The following is a 15324-nucleotide window of genomic DNA, read 5'->3' as shown; positions in this document are numbered from 1 at the left end:
TTATGGCCCTCGGTAGAGTGCCGTGGCCTCACACAGCTCACAGCAACCTCCAACTCCTGGGCTTAAGCGATTCTCTTGCCTCAGCCTCCCGAGCAGCTGGGACTACAGGCGCCTGCCACAACGCCCGGCTATTTTTTGGTTGCAGTTTGGCCGGGGCTGGGTTTGAACCCGCCACCCTCGGTATATGGGGCTGGCGCCCCACCAACTGAGCCACAGGCGCCGCCCTGTTTGTTTGCTTTTAAGACAAGAGTTTCACTTTGTTATTCTGGGTAGAGTACCATGGCGTCATAGCTCATAGCAACCTCAAACTCTTGGGCTCATGTGATCCTCTTGCTTCAGCCTCTCAAAGTAATTGGAACTACAGATGCCTACCACAACGCCCAGCTAGTTTTTTTATTTTTTTATTTTTAGTAGAGACGAGGTCTTGCTCTTGCTCATGCTGGTCTTGAACTCCTGAGCTCAAGGGATCTACCCACCTTGGCCTTCCAGAGCCCTAAGAAACTGTTTTAAGTGTTCACATATAACTCACTAAATTATCCTAAAACTATGGGGACAAAAACAAAACAACGAAAGAAAAACCTATGGGGACAGGTATGTGATAAGTCAAATTTTCACATGTAGGAACCAGGCACAAAGAGTCTTTTTTGGGGGGTGGGGCGTGCCTGTGGCTCAAGGAGTAGGGCTCTGGCCCCATAATACTGGGGGTGGTGGCTTCACAACCAGCCCTGACCAAAAAGAACTCCGAAAATTTTTGAGACAAGAATCTCACTCCAGTCGGGGATGATGGCTCACACCTGTAATCCCAGCAATTGGGAGGCCAAGGCAGGTGGATTGCCTGAACTCAGGAGTTTGAGACCAATCTGAGCAAGAGCAAGACCCCATCTCTAAAAAATACCCAGATGTTGTGGCAGGCGCCTGTTGTCCCAGCTACCTGGGAGGCTGAGGCAAAAGACTCACTTGAACCCAAGAGTTTGAGGTTACTGCGAGCTAAGATGCCACAGGGTGACCAAGTGAGAGTCTGTCTCAAAAAAAAAAAAAAAAAAGAATCTCGGGCAGCACCCATGGCTCAGTGTGTAGGGCGCCAGCCCCATATACTGAGGGTAGTGGGTTCAAACCAGGCCCCGGCCAAACTACAACAAAATAATAGCCAGGTGTTGTGGCAGGTGCCTGTAGTCCCAGCTACTTGGGAGGCTGAGGCAAGAGAACCACCTAAACCCAGGAGTTGGAGGTTGCTGTGAGCTGTGACGCCATAGCACTCTACCAAGAGTGATAGAGTGAGACTCTTTTCTCTAAAAAAGCTCAAAGGGGTGGGGCACCGGCCTCATGTGCCAGAGGTGGCGGATTCAAACCCAGCCCTGGCCAAAAGCTGCAAAAAAATTAAATTAAATTAAATTAAAAAAAATAAATAAAATGTTAAAAAAAAAAAAAAAGGAACTCATTCTGTTGCCCTGGGTAGAGAGCATGCTGTTATAGCTCACAGCACCCTCAAACTCCTGGGCTCAAGCGATTCCCCTGCCTCAGCCTTCCAAGAAGCTGGGAGTACAGGTACAGACCACTGACACCTGGCAAATTTTTTTAGTGTTAGTAGAGGCAGGTCTCCTATTGCTCTTGCTCAAGCTGGTCTCTCACTCCTGAGCTCAAGAGGGTGGCACCTGTGGCTCAAAGGAGTAGGGCGCCAGCCCCATATGCCGGAGGTGGTAGGTTCAAACCTAGCCCTGGCAAAAAACTCCAAAAAAAAAATACAAAACTCCTGAGCTCAAGAGATCCGCTGGTCTCTGCCTCCCAGAATGCTAGGATTACAGAGTGAGCCACGGGGTCAGGCCTAGGGCACAAACAACTTAAATTACTTGCCTAAAGTCAGTAACAACCTAAGGGGTGCTTTCTTCTCCAAACTAGAATTCTGTATATTACATGAAATCCAGAGTTTTCAGAATTAAAAGCAAAACAATACAAAAACCAATGCCAAGGGTATACCATGACAAGAAAAGTAATGGATTATTTGTAAAATAAAGAAAATAAGGGCTGGGCACCGTGGCTCAGACCTTTAATCCTAGCACTCGGGGAGGCAACGGTGGTGGGTGGATTGCTTGAGCTCAGGTTCAAGACCAGCCTGTGCAAAAGCAAGACCTTGTTTCCACTAAAATTGAAAAACTTGGGGGTGGCACCTATAGCTCAAGGAGTAGGGTGCTGGCCCCATATACCAGAGGTGGTGGGTTCAAACCTGGATCCAGCCAAAAACTGAAAAAAAGAAAAAGTGGACCGGGCATGGTAGCTCACACCCATAATCCTAGCACTGGGGAGGTTGAAGTGGGTGGATTGCTTGAGCACATGAGTTTGAGACCAGCCTGAGCAAAAAACAAGACCCCGTCTCTACTAAAAATAGAAAAACTGAGGCAGGAGGGTAGCTTGAGCCCAGGAGTTGGAGGTTGCTGTGAGCTATGACACCAGAGCACTCTACCTAAGGTGACAGTTTGAGACTCTGTCTCCCAAAAAAAAAAAGAAAAGAAAAGAAAAAAGAAGCTGGGCACAGTGGCTCACACCTGTAATCCTAACACTTTAGGTGGCCAAGGCTGGAGGATTTATTTTTGTGTGTGTGTGTGTTTTTTTGGCCATGGCTGGGTGGAGGATTTCTTGAGACCAAGAGTTGGCAACAGGGGGGTGGAGCAAGATGTCGGCCGAGTAACAGCTTCCCTGCAACTGGGCACGGTGAGTCTGGGGAGATAAGACTCAGGCATCTCTGGCTGGTGGGATCTGGCCTATAATCATCCCTTTGAGGATACAGGGAGTCAGCAAGGGACTTCTGGACCCCAAGAGGAGGTCAAAAACAGTGGAAAACTGGCAAGTGGTTGCATGTGTTCGATAGACCTAATCCCGCCAGCAGCCGTAAGTACAAGCAGCAGTGAGACTGCAAACCAGAAAGGCCTCACCTGTGAACTGTTTCGGTGTTTTTGGACTTGGCACTCAGTTGAACTGCCTTGGGGAGAGCTTGAGCAGGAGTGCGGAGAACTTTGGGCATTGTCTAGGGCCCCAGACTGAGCTGCTGAGCTGGAGGGAGCTAATAGTATTCAGCTGTGGGCTGCAGGGAGCCATTGTGAGAGAACTGCCCCGGCAAGCTCCGCCCTCAGGGTCACAGAGCAAGGATAGGGTGGGATCTACTAACCTAGTAAATGAGCAGCCTAAAGGTGGGGACTGAGCTGCCTTACAGCCTCTACTCTCAGGGGCAGAGTGAGACCAGTTTTAGCACACTGAAGCCTCGGGCTGTTGCCCTGGGTAGAGTGCCGTGGCGTCATAGCTCATAGCAGCCTCAAACTCCTGGGCTTGGTGCTGCCCAGACCTTCATAGGAGCTGCACTGCGACCCCCCAATCTGCGACCCGCACCCGCCGGGCCTCTGCATGCCCTGACCAGGAACTGCAGGAACTGCATGACCCTGTGTTCTCCCACCTGTACCCTCCCTGCCTCTACACCGGCCGCTTATCTGGCCAGGGACTCTGGTAGCCACGTGCCCTCCAGAACCCTCCCTGCCTCTATGCAGAGCCCTTCTCCTGGCCAGAGACTTCTGGAGCCTTGGGCTCTCTGTGCCAAAGTCACTGGGCGCCAGGCACTCCTAGAACCGGGTGCACCACCTCCCGCCCTGTTGCTGGATCCAGGTATGTCACACTCCAGAGCTGCTTCCACAACCAGAACTCCCTGGCTGGGGCAGCCCCAGAGGAGCTACACAGGGTCACTCTCTACGAAGATCCAGCAACAATAGAGTGATCCTGCTAGGGTCTAATCTTGGAGAGACACCTCCCCAACTCTGAGGACGGCCGGAGGCAAAGGTGAAAAATAATCATAAGGCAAAATCAACAGAAAAACTCTGGCAATATGAATAATCAGAGTAGATCAACTCCCCCAGGATCAATGGGGCAGACACAGCACAAGATTCCCATGCACAAACAAATAGCTGAGATATCAGAAATCAAATTCAGAAACTGGATAGCAAATAAGATCAAATTAGAATTCCAAGCAGTAACCCAAAAGATATCTCAAGAATTCAATGAATTCAAAGACCAAATGACCAAAGATTTTGACACATTGAGACAAGAAGTTGCAGCCCTCAAAGATCTTAGAAACACAGTAGAATCCCTCAATAACAGAATGGAGCAAGCAGAAGAAAGGATTTCTGACATTGAAGACAAAGTGTTTGAACGCTCCCAAACTCTCAAAGAGGAAGAGAAACGGAGGGCAAAAACAGATCACTCTCTCAGAGAGCTCTGGGATAATTCTATGAAAACCAATATTCGTCTTACAGGGATTCCCCGAAAGTGACGAAGTGGCTTCACAAGGCACAGAGTCTCTTCTCCATGAGATTATGAAGGAGAACTTTCCAGACATGCCAAGAGATTCTGAAATTCAGATAACAGACAGTTTCAGAACTCCAGCACGACTCAACCCAAATAAGACAGCCCCCAGATACATCATAATCAATTTCACTAAAGTTAATATGAAGGAGAAAATTCTGAAAGCAGCCAGACAAAAGAAAACTATCACCTACAAGGGGAAGAATATTAGAATAACTGCAGATCTTTCTGCTGAAACCTTTAAAGCTAGAAGAGGATATTCACCTACTTTTAATCTCCTAAAACAAAATAACTTTCGACCCAGGATCCTGTACCCAACTAAACTGAGTTTCATTTATGACAGAGAAATTAAATACTTCAATGATATTCACATGTTGAAGAAATTTGCCATAACTAAACCAGCTCTCCAGGATATTCTCAGACCTATCCTCCATAAAAACCAGTGTTATCCTCCACCACAAAAGTAAACCCACCCTGAAAATTTTGATCAAATTCCAATTTCCACAGTCACAAAAGGATTAAAAATGTCCAACAGACTCTCGAAAGGCTTATCAATATTCTCAATTAATGTAAATGGTTTAAACTGTCCTCTAAAGAGGCGCAGGTTGGCTGACTGGATACAAAAACCCAAGTCAGATATCTGCTGCATACAAGAATCGCATCTTACATTAAAAGACAAATATAGACTCAAGGTGAAGTGATGGTCATCTATATTCCAGGCAAATGGAAAGCAGAAAAAAGCAGGCATTGCAATCCTATTTGCAGACGCAATAGGCTTTAAGCCAACCAAAAATAAGGAAGGATAATAATGGACTTCATATTTGTTAAAGGTAATACTCAATATGATGAGATCTCAATTATTAATATTTATGCACCCAACCAGAACGCACCTCAATTTATAAGAGAAACTCTAACAGATGTGAGCAACTCAATTTCCTCCAGTTCCATAGTAGTTGGAGATTTTAACACCCCTTTAGCAGTGCTGGATAGATCCTCCAAAAAAGAAGCTAAGCAAAGAAATTTTAGATTTAAACTCAACCATTCAACATCTAGACTTAACAGATATCTACAGAACATTTCATCCCAACAAAACTGAATACACTTTCTTCTCATCAGCCCATGGAACATACTCCAAAATCGACCACATCCTAGGCCACAAATCTAACCTCAGCAAATTTTAAAAAATAGAAATTATTCCTTGCATCTTCTCAGACCATCATGGAATAAAAGTTGAACTCAATAACAACAGGAACCTGCATACCCATACAAAAACATGGAAGCTACACAACCTTATACTGAAGGATACATGGGTTATAGACGAGATTAAGAAGTAAATCACCAAATTTTTGGAACAAAACGACAATGAAGACACAAATTACCAGAACCTCTGGGATACTGCAAAGGCAGTCCTAAGAGGGAAATTTATAGCACTGCAAGCCTTCCTCAAGAAAACAGAAAGAGAGGAAGTCAATAACTTAATGGGACATCTCAAGCAACTGGAAAAGGAAGAACCCTCAAACCTCAAACCCAGCAGAAGAAAAGAAATAACCAAAATCAGAGCAGAATTAAATGAAATTGAAAACAAAAGAATTATACTATACAACAGATCAATAAATCCAAAAGTTGGTTATTTGAAAAAATCAATAAAATAGATAAACCTTTGGCCAACCTAACCAGGAAAAAAAGAGTAAAATCTCTAATTTCATCAATCAGAAATGGTAATGATGAAATAACAACAGACCCCTCAGAAATTCAAAAAATCCTTAACGAATACTACAAGAAACTCTACTCTCACAAATATGAAAATCTGAAAGAAATCGATCAATACCTGAAAGTACGCCACCTACCAAGACTTAGCCAGAATGAAGTGGAAATGTTGAACAGGCCTATATCAAGTTCTGAAATAGCATCAACTATACAAAATGTCCCTAAAAAGAAAAGCCCAGGACCAGATGGCTTAATGTCAGAATTCTACCAAACCTTTAATGAAGAACTAGTACCTATATTACTAAACCTCTTCCAAAATACAGAAAAAGAAGGAATATTACCCAACACATTCTATGAAGCAAACATCACCTTGATCCCCAAACCAGGGAAAGACTCAATAAGAAAAGAAAATTATAGACCAATATCACTAATGAATATTGATGCTAAAATACTCAATAAGATCCTGGGCGGCACCTGTGGCTCAAGGAGTAGGACGCCGGTCCCATATGCCGGAGGTGGCGGGTTCAAACCTAGCCCCGGCCAAAATAAATAAAAAAAAAAATACCCAATAAGATCCTAACAAACAGAATCCAACAACACATCAAAAAAATTATACACCACGACCAAGTGGGATTTATCCCAGGGTCTCAAGGCTTGTTCAATATATGTAAATCTATAAATGCAATTCAGCACATAAACAAACTAAAAAATAAGAACCATATGATTCTTTCAATTGATGCAGAAAAAGCTTCTGATAATATCCAGCATCCCTTCATGATCAGAACACTTAAGAAGGGACATTTCTGGGCGGCACCTGTGGCTCAAGGAGTAGGGTGCCGGTCCCATATGCCGGAGGTGGTGGGTTCAAACCCAGCCCCGGCCAAAAATCACACACACAAAAAAAGAATGGACATTTCTTAAACTAATAGAGGCCATCTACAACCAACATCGTATTGAATGGAGTTAAATTGAAATCATTTCCACTTAGATCAGGAACCAGGCAAGGTTGCCCATTATCTCCATTGCTCTTTAACATTGTAATGGAAGTTTTAGGCATTGCAATTAGGGAAGAAAAGGCGATCAAGGGTATCCACATAGGGTCAGAAGAGATCAAACTTTCACTCTTCGCAGATGATATGATCGTATATCTGGAAAACACTAGGGATTCTACTACAAAACTTTTAGAAGTGATCAAGACAGCAATGTCTCAGGCTACAAAATCAATACCCATAAATCTGTAGCCTTTATATATACCAAGAATAACCAACCTGAAAAAAACAGTCAAGGACTCTATTCCTTTCACAGTAGTGCCAAAGAAGATGAAATATTTGGGAGTATACCTAACAAAGGACGTGAAAGATCTCTACAGGGCGGCGCCTGTGGCTCAGTCGGTAAGGCGCCGGCCCCATATACCAAGGTTGGCGGGTTCAAACCCAGCCCCGGCTGACTGCAACCAAAAAATAGCTGGGCATTGTGGCGGGCGCCTGTAGTCCCAGCTACTTGGGAGGCTGAGGCAAGAGAATCGCTTAAGCCCAGGAGTTGGAGGTTGCTGTGAGCTGTGTGATGCCATGGCACTCTACTGAGGGCGATAAAGTGAGACTCTGTCTCCACAAAAAAAAAAAAAAAAAAAGAAAGAAAGATCTCTACAAAGAGAACTATGAAACTTTAAGAAAAGAAATAGCTAAAGAGAGAACAAATGGAAAAGCATACCATGCTCATGGCTGGGAAGAATCAACATTGTTAAAATGTCTATACTACCCAAAGCAATATATAATTTTAATGCAATTCCTATTAAAGCTCCATCGTCATATTTTAAAGATCTTGAAAAAATAATACTTCGTTTTATATGGACTCAGAAAAAACCTCGAATAGCCAAAACATTACTCAGCAATAAAAACAAAGCTGGAGGAACCACGCTACCAGACCTGAGACTACTATAAATCAATAGTGATCAAAACAGCATGGTACTGGCACAAAAACAGAGAAGTAGATGTCTGGAACAGAATAGACAACCAAGAGATGAATCCAGCTACTTCCCGTTATTTGATCTTTGACAAGCCAATTAAAAACATTCAGAGGTGGGTGGCGCCTGTGGCTCAGTGAGCAGGGCGCTGGCCCCATATACCGAGGGTGGCAGGTTCAAACCCAGCCCTGGCCAAACTGCAACAAAAAAAATAGCCGGGCGTTGTGGCTGGCGCCTGTAGTCCCAGCTACTTGGGAGGCTGAGGCAGGAGAATCACCTAAGCCCAGGAGTTGGAAGTTGCTGTGAGCTGTGTCACGCCACGGCCTTCTACCGAGGGCAATAAAGTAAAACTCTGTCTCTACAAAAAAAAGAAAATTCAGTGGGGAAAAGATTCCTTATTTAACAAATGGTGCTGGGTGAACTGGCTGGCAACCGGTAGAAGATTGAAACTGGACCCACACCTTTCACCATTAATTAAGATAGACTCTCACTGGATAAAAGATTTAAACTTAAGACATGAAACTATAAAAATACTTGAAGAAAGTGCAGGGAAAACTCTTGAAAGAATCGGCCTGGGTGAATATTTTATGAGGAGGACTCCCCAGGCAATTGAAGTAGTATCAAAAATACACTGCTGGGACCTGATCAAACTAAAAGTTTCTGCACAGCCAAGAACATCGTAAGTAAAGCAAGCAGACAGCCTTCAGAATGGGAGAAAATATTTGCAGGTTATACCTCCAATAAAGGTCTAATAACCAGAATCCGCAGAGAACTCAAACGTATTAGCAAGAAAGGAACATGTGATCCCATCTCATGGTGGGCAAGGGACTTGAAGAGAAACTTCTCTAAAGAAGACAGACTCACGGGTGGCGCCTGTGGCTCAGTCGGTAAGGCGCTGGCCCCATATACTGAGGGTGGCGGGTTCAAACCCGGCCCCGGCCAAACTGCAACAAAAAAATAGCCGGGCGTTGTGGCGGGCGCCTGTAGTCCCAGCTACTCGGGAGGCTGAGGCAAGAGAATCGCTTAAGCCCAGGAGTTGGAGGTTGCTGTGAGCTGTGTGAGGTCACGGCACTCTACTGAGGGCCATAAAGTGAGACTCTGTCTCTACAAAAAAAAAAAAAAAGACAGACTCACGATCTACAAACACATGAAAAAAAGCTCATCATCCTTAATCGTCAGAGAAATGCAAATCAAAACTACTTTGAGATATCACCTATCCCCAGTAAGAGTAGCCCACATAACAAAATCCCAAAGCCAAAGATGTTGGCGTGGATGTGGAGAAAAGGGCACACTTCTACACTGCTTGTGGGAATGCACACTAATACGTTCCTTCTGGAAGGATGTTTGGAGAATACTTAGAGACCTAAAAATAGACCTGCCATTTGATCCTGTAATTCCTTTACTAGGTTTATACCCAGAAGACCAAAAATCACAATATAACAAAGACATCTGTACCAGAATGTTTATTGCAGCCCAATTCATAACTGCTAAGTCATGGAAGAAGCCCAAGGGCCCATCCACCCACGAATGGACTAGCAAATTTTGGTACATGTATACCATGGAATATTATGCAGTCTTAAAGAAAGATGGAGACTTTACCTCTTTCATGTTTACATGGATGGAGCTGGAACATATTCTTCTTAGCAAAGTATCTCAGGAATGGAAGAAAAAGTATCCAATGTACTCAGCTCTACTATGAAGCTAAATTATAGCTTTCACATGAAGGCTATAACCCAACTAGCACAAGACTATGGGGAAAGGGCCAAGGAAGGGGAAGGAAGAGAGGAGGTTAGGGGGGAGGGAGAGTAATGGGTGGGGTCACACCTACGGTGCATCTTGGAATGGGTACAGGCGAAACTTACCAAATGCAAAATGCAAATGTCTACATTCAATAACTAAGAAAATGGCACTAAGGCTACATTGAACAGTTTGATGAGAATGTTTCAGATTATATATGAAACCAGCACATTGTACCCCTTGATTGCACTAATGTACACAGCTATGATTTAACGATAAAAAAAACAAAAAGAGGAAAAAAAGAGTTGGCAATATGCCAAGACCAGTCTCTTAAAAAAAAAAAAACAAAACCAAAACAAACAAACAAAAAAAACCCAACTTTGGTTCAGTGTCCATTGCACAGTGGTTATAGCGCCATCCACATACACCAAGGCTGGCGGGTTCGAATCCGGCTTGGGCCAGCTAAACAACAATGACAATACAATAAAACATAGCACTGTGTTGGGCGCCTATAGTCCCAGCTACTTAGGAGACTGAGGCAAGTGAATTACTTAAGCCCAAGAGTTTGCTGTGAGCTGTGACGCTACAGCACTCTATGGAGGGCGACAGAGACTGTCTGAAACAAACAAAAAAAAACAACAAAAAAATGAAAGAAAGAAAGAAAAGGAACCCAACCTTTTAATTAGTTGAGCATGGTGCCGTGTTTCTGCAGACCCAACTACTTGGGCAGGTGAGGCAGGAAAGGGGGCAACGGGTTATATTCCGCATCTATCCCTTGGCTTTGAGTTTTTTTCCAGAGTTGAAGGTACAAAGGGGTCAGACTGATGTAAGTATCTGGAAGACTAGTATGTGCTGTGTTCAAAACATTCAGTTTAGGGCGGCACCTGTGGCTCAAAGGGGTAGGGCGCTGGTTTAGGCAATCGCAGGGCACAGCTTAGTCCTCTACAGACTGGGAAATTTCCGAAGGCTGAAAACTGGAAAGTTGTAATACCCACAGCAACCATGAAGACACGTAAGTATCCTCCTAGCAGTCCCACTCCGGATCTGACCAAAAAGTGCCCCCGCGCTAAAGTCTTTTTTTGACACGCTCAAACTCCTGGGGGTAAAACCTATTAGAATCCGTGCGTTCAGGATCCTAAGCGATTCGCCCATCAGGCCCCCTCTAGCCCGACCGCTTCTCTATGGTTCCCGCTCTGGACCGCTCTATCCTGCACAGGGGGCGGAAGACATCTGTGGCTGCCTATTTAGCCTGCGGAAGACTGCAGGGGGCGTCTCGCGAGTTGCACCGGGCCATGGGATCCGTGCGGAAGACGCTGGTCGTGGTAGCTTTATTGGGTGCGGGGGCTGGCGTGGGCTCCGCGCTCTTTGCTCTGGTGACTCCGGGAGAGCTGCAGAAGAAGGAGATGCTGAAGGTAGTAGCATCTGGGAAACGGAAGGTGGAGTAGGCGGGCGGAGAACCCCGGGCTGGGGGCTCAGACTGCGAATCTCCCTTGCCGACCTCAGGAGATGCCGGAGCAGAACCCGCAGCACAGGGACGAGGCGGTCAGGACCCAGGAGTTAGTGCTAGCTAGTCTGCAGGAGGCAGCGGCCACGCAGGAAAACGTGGCCTGGAGGAAGGACTGGAGAGTTGGCGGAGGCCGGAGGTCAGCGTGAGACCGGACTTGCCGCCGTGGGCGCTGGAACCTTAGCTCGTGCGCACTTGACCCAGGTGGCCCTGTCTTCAGGGGTCCGGACCCGGGATGTCGTGCTCAGCACTCTGCGGGGCCCAGGGACCTGCCGCCCGGTGACCACATTCTCCCAAACCCTCCGCGTCACGGGCCGGGGGCGAGACTGGGGTCGGCTGTGCAGAATTGAAGGAACCAATAAATTATGTTCCTTCATCCACAGAGTGGGCTCTGCATTCTTTTTTTTTTTTTTTTGTAGAGACAGAGTCTCACTCTATGGCCCTCGGTAGAGTGCCATGCATCACACAGCTCACAGCAACCTCCAACTCCTTGGCCCAAGCGATTCTCTTGCCTCAGCCTCCCGAGTAGCTGGGACTACAGGCGCCCGCCACAACGCCCAGCTATTTTTTGGTTGCAGTTCAGCCGGGGCCGGGCTTGAACTCGCCACCCTCGGTATATGGGGCCGGCACCTTACCGACTGAGCCACAGGCGCCGCCCGAGCTCTGCATTCTTATGCCTACCAATGCTTAGACACCCAAATGGCACGGAGTCTGTGGCTACTGCCGGTCCCATCCCTCTGGAGAGGATGAAGCTACATTTTCAAAACAGATCACATGGTCTAAATTTGAGTGTACTTCTGGGGATAACCAAGAAAAATATTCATTCTATTTTATTCTTTTGAGACAGTCTCACTATGTCGCCCTCAGTGGAGTGCTGTGGTGTTACAGATCACAGCTACTTCAAACTCTTGGGCTTAAGTAATTCTCTTTACTCAGCTTCCCAAGTAATTGGGACTACAGACGCCCAACACAACGCCTGGCTACTTTTTGTTACAGTTGTCATTGTTTAGCAGGCCCAGGCCAGGTTTGAACCCGCCACCCTAGGTGTAATCTGGCTGTTGCCGTAACCACTGTGCTACGTGTGCCACGCCCAAGAAAAATATTCTTGAAATCAGAACTATCCTGCACAGTCTTGTAGCAGTGGATGCCTGTAACAAGGACACTTGGGGGGCTTGTCCTTTGAGCAAGGTTGGAGAGGGGTATCAAATACTTAGCATAGGCTGTAATGCTTTCTGTGGCTCTGGTTAAACAAGCTTAGAGCCTGACTTAGTAGGAGTGGCCAAAGGAGCTTGCTTTGAGTCAGATCTTAGTTCAACTCCTGCACGTTACAAAACCTCAGCCCTATTCTATGAAACGTCTTAACTGTCTTGAGAATTGTTGTTAAAAAGATTAACTTAGAGGGCAGCACCTGTGGCTCAAAGGAGTGGGGCACTGGCCCCATATGCTGGAGGTGGTGGGTTCAGGCCCAGCCCCTGCCAAAAACTGCAAAGGAAAAAAAAGGAAGAGAAAAAAAAGATAAACTTATAAATGTAAAGTGGTTTCCATTCTCTGAATCCAGACCACTTGAGGGGATGAGAAAAAGTGGGGTCACAGCCAAATCAACCAAGTCACTCCCCTTTTATTTTATATCCTGTGGTTCTCAGGAAACATTGCAACTAAAAAAGGTTGCTCTTACAAAAAATAAAGTTGGGCTCGGCCCCCGAAGCGGCTAAGTTGCCAGCCACATACACCAGAGCTGGCAGGTTTGAATCCAGCCCAGGCCTGCCAAACAACAATGACAACTACAACCAAAAAATAGACGGGCACTGTGGCAGACGCAGCTGTAGGTCCAGCTACTTGGGAGGCTGAGGCAAGAGAATCGCCTAAGCCCAGGAGTTGGAGGTTGCTGTGAGTTGTGACAGCACAGCACTCTACCAAGGGCAATAAAGTGAGACTGTCTCTTAAAAAAAAGATCTTTACTAGCTATGTGCCTCGAGTTTTTTTCTTTCTTTTTTTTTTATGGGGGACAGAGTCTCACTCTGTTACCAGAGCTGTTTTGCAGGGCGTCATCATAGCTCACTGCAATCTCCAGCTCTGGGCTCAAATGATCCTCCTGCCATCCTGCTGCCAGCTGTTCCTTGGCCCTGAAGATCCTGCTTAAGCTCAGGAGTTGGAGGTAGCTGTGAGCAGTGATGCCACAGTACTCTAGCCAGGGCAACAGCTTGAGGCTCTCTCTCAAAAAACAAACAAACAAAAAATAAAGTCACGGACGGTGCCTGTGGCTCAGTGGGTAGGGCGCCGGCCCCATATACGGAGGGTGGAGGGTTCAAACCCAGCCCCGGCCAAACTATAACAAAAAAATAGCCGGGCTTGTGGCAGGCACCAGCTACTCGGGAGGCTGATCAAGCGAATCGCCCTAAGGGTAGCGCCCGGGCGCCAGCCCCAAATATCATGGGTGGCAGGTTCAAACCTGGCCCTGGCCAAACTGCAACAAAAAATAGCCGGGCGTTGTGGCGGGCACCTGTAGTCCCAGCTACTTGGGAGGCTGAGGCAAGAGAATCCCTAAGTCCAAGAGCTGGAGGTTGCTGTGAGCTGTGACGCCACAGAACTCTACTAAGGGCAATAAAGTGAGACTCTCTCTACAAAAAAACAAAGTAAAATAGTAAAGTCAGGGGCAGTACCTGTGGCTCCATGGGTAGGGCACTGGCCCCATGTACAAAGGGTGGTAGGTTCGAACCCGGCCCCAGCCAAACTGCCACAAAAAGCCGGCGTTGTGTTGGGTGCCTGTAGTCCCAGCTACTCTGGAGGCTGAGGCAAGACAATAGCCTAAGCCCAGAAGTTGGAGGTTGCTGTGAGCTGTGACATCACAGTATTCTACAGAAGGCAATGGAGTGAGACTCTGTCTCTAAATAAATAAACTGTTAAAAAAAAAAAAATAATAGTAGGCTTGGTCCCTGTAGCTCAAGCGGCTAAGGCACTAGCCACATACACAAAAGCTGGCGGGTTCAAATCCAGCCCGAGCCTGCCAAACAACTCCAACCAAAAAATAGCCAAGTGTTGTGGCGGGTGCCTGTAGTCCCAGCTACCTGGGAGGCTGAGGCAAGAGAATTGCTTAAGCCCAGGAGTTGGAAGTTTTTTATTTATTTATTTATTTTTAATTTCAGTTTGCTTGTTCATTCTTTATTTGAAGTACTCCTTTTTTGTTGATTTTCTTTTTCCTCTGGCGGTGCTGGCTGTTTTTGATGTTGTTAGTAGAGACGGGGTCTTACTCTGGCTCACTGCTGCTCATACTGGTCTTGAACCTCTGAGCTCAGACAATCCACTCGCCTCGGCCTCCCACAGCACTGGGACTACAGGTGTGAGCCACCATGCCTGGCCCACAATGGCTTTTTTTGTTGTTGTAGTTGTCATTGTTTAGCAGACCCAGGCTGGGTGCCAGCCCCTATGTGGCTGGCACCCTAACCACTGAGCTACTGGTGCAAGCCTCTTTATAAATAAAACTTTGTTACAATAGCGTTGGTAGTTTTCAGCTGCTGGATGGTGGACTTGCAAGCTGAACACGTTTGTTAGTGTGTGATCTTTACAGTTTAACTGTGGCCTCTTCCCTAGTCCAAGAATGAGAGGAAAGTCACAAGCTGTTTGACAATGCTTAGGTGGGGTGATCAAGAGGAGCTATCTAGGGCGGCGCCTGTGGCTCAGTGAGTAGGGCGCTGGCCCCATATGCCAAGGTGGAGGGTTCAAACCCAGCCCCGGCCAAACTGCAACAACAAAAAATAGCCGGGTGCTGTGGCGGGCGCCTGTAGTCCCAGCTACTTGGGAGGCTGAGGCAAGAGAATCGCTTAAGCCCAGGAGCTGGAGGTTGCTGTGAGCTGTGTGATGCCACTGCACTCTACCAAGGGCCATAAAGTGAGACTCTGTCTCTACAAAAAAAAAAAAGAGGAGCTATCTAGGCGGCGCCTGTGGCTCAAAGGGGAAGGGCACCGGTCCCATGTGCTGGATGGAGGTGGCGGGTTCAAATCCAGCCCTGGCCAAAAAAAAAAAAGAGGAGCTATCTTACACATGGCGCAGTGGCTCACACTTGTAATCCTACCAT

At 46.5% G+C, this 15324-nt stretch overlaps 1 protein-coding gene across 1 annotated transcript; it reads left to right on the top strand.

The window, feature by feature from the left end:
- The first annotated feature begins 10969 nt into the window (after positions 1-10969).
- On the top strand, positions 10970-11634 carry LOC128565668 (ubiquinol-cytochrome-c reductase complex assembly factor 3). The gene is made up of 2 exons (XM_053562306.1): positions 10970-11160; positions 11252-11634. The coding sequence occupies exons 1-2, from the start codon at positions 11041-11043 to the stop codon at positions 11399-11401; spliced, it is 270 nt and encodes an 89-aa protein (XP_053418281.1). The 5' UTR covers positions 10970-11040; the 3' UTR covers positions 11402-11634.
- The last annotated feature ends 3690 nt before the right edge of the window (positions 11635-15324 follow it).

Source organism: Nycticebus coucang, chromosome 14, assembly GCF_027406575.1.
Source record: "Nycticebus coucang isolate mNycCou1 chromosome 14, mNycCou1.pri, whole genome shotgun sequence".
Taxonomy (NCBI): Eukaryota; Metazoa; Chordata; class Mammalia; order Primates; family Lorisidae; genus Nycticebus; species Nycticebus coucang.
Note: the sequence above shows the minus strand (reverse complement) of the source record. Positions and strands in the feature narration are given on the sequence as shown.

Bases quoted from the DNA above. Each gene is read 5' to 3' on its own strand.
- LOC128565668 (XM_053562306.1), top strand. From the start codon at position 11,041: ATGGGATCCGTGCGGAAGACGCTGGTCGTGGTAGCTTTATTGGGTGCG. The intron at 11,161-11,251 runs GTAGTAGCATCT...TGCCGACCTCAG, and splicing joins AGAAGAAGGAGATGCTGAAG to GAGATGCCGGAGCAGAACCC.